At 48.9% G+C, this 710-nt stretch overlaps 1 protein-coding gene across 1 annotated transcript in view; it reads left to right on the top strand.

Annotated features, from left to right (window-relative positions):
* BEST2 (bestrophin 2) overlaps window positions 1–710 on the top strand; it is a 13,083-nt gene that overhangs the window by 3,555 nt on the left and 8,818 nt on the right. Inside the window, exon 9 of the mRNA XM_004715595.1 lies at window positions 597–705. Within this exon, the coding sequence (XP_004715652.1) occupies window positions 597–705 (109 nt within the window). The remainder of the gene's footprint in view (window positions 1–596; window positions 706–710) is intronic.

The raw sequence follows: 710 nt of genomic DNA, 5'->3' as shown, positions 1-710 counted from the left end.
ATAGATAGATAGATAGATAGATAGATAGATAGATAGATAGATAGATAGATAAAATGTTGGGGCTTAGTGTGAGCAGAGCCCTGGAACAAGGCCTGGCTCTGGCATGAGGAGTGAAGAAGTCTTTGGATAGATAGATGATAGATACATAGATAGATGGATATGGAGATGGATAGAGACGTACAGTATAGCACCACACTCACTGCCATCAAATCATGCCCCTGTGAATTTACCGGAGTAGAAAGCCAAGCCTTTCTCCTGCGGAGCAGCTGGTGGTTTTGAACTGCCGACCTTAGTTAGCAGCCCAATGCATAACCACTGTGCCACCAGGGCTCCCTAAATCTTTTGAGATCAATGGGGGTAGAAGGTTAGGTGGAGAGGACCTGATGACCGGGGCTTAAGTGGAGAGCAAATGTTTTGAGAATGATGAGGGCAATGAATGTACAAATGCGCCTTACACAATTGATGTATGTATGGATTGTGATAAGAGTTGTATGAGCCCCTAATAAAACGATTAAAAAAAAAAAGGTTGGGTGGAGCCAGGGGAAGTAGCACAGTCCCCCTTCTGTTCCTTGCCTTGCTGACTGTCGCTTCTGCAGCCTGGCCAAAGAGGACATGCAGTTCCAGAGGCTAGACGGCGCGGACGGGCCGCTGGGAGAGAGTCACGGCGACTTCCTACAGCGCCTCTTGCCGGCGGCTGCGGGCACAGCCGG

This window comes from Echinops telfairi, unplaced genomic scaffold, assembly GCF_000313985.2.
Source record: "Echinops telfairi isolate 266 unplaced genomic scaffold, ASM31398v2 ScPeMD7_30;HRSCAF=105, whole genome shotgun sequence".
NCBI classification, from domain to species: Eukaryota; Metazoa; Chordata; class Mammalia; order Afrosoricida; family Tenrecidae; genus Echinops; species Echinops telfairi.
This window is presented reverse-complemented; position numbering and strand designations above follow the sequence as displayed.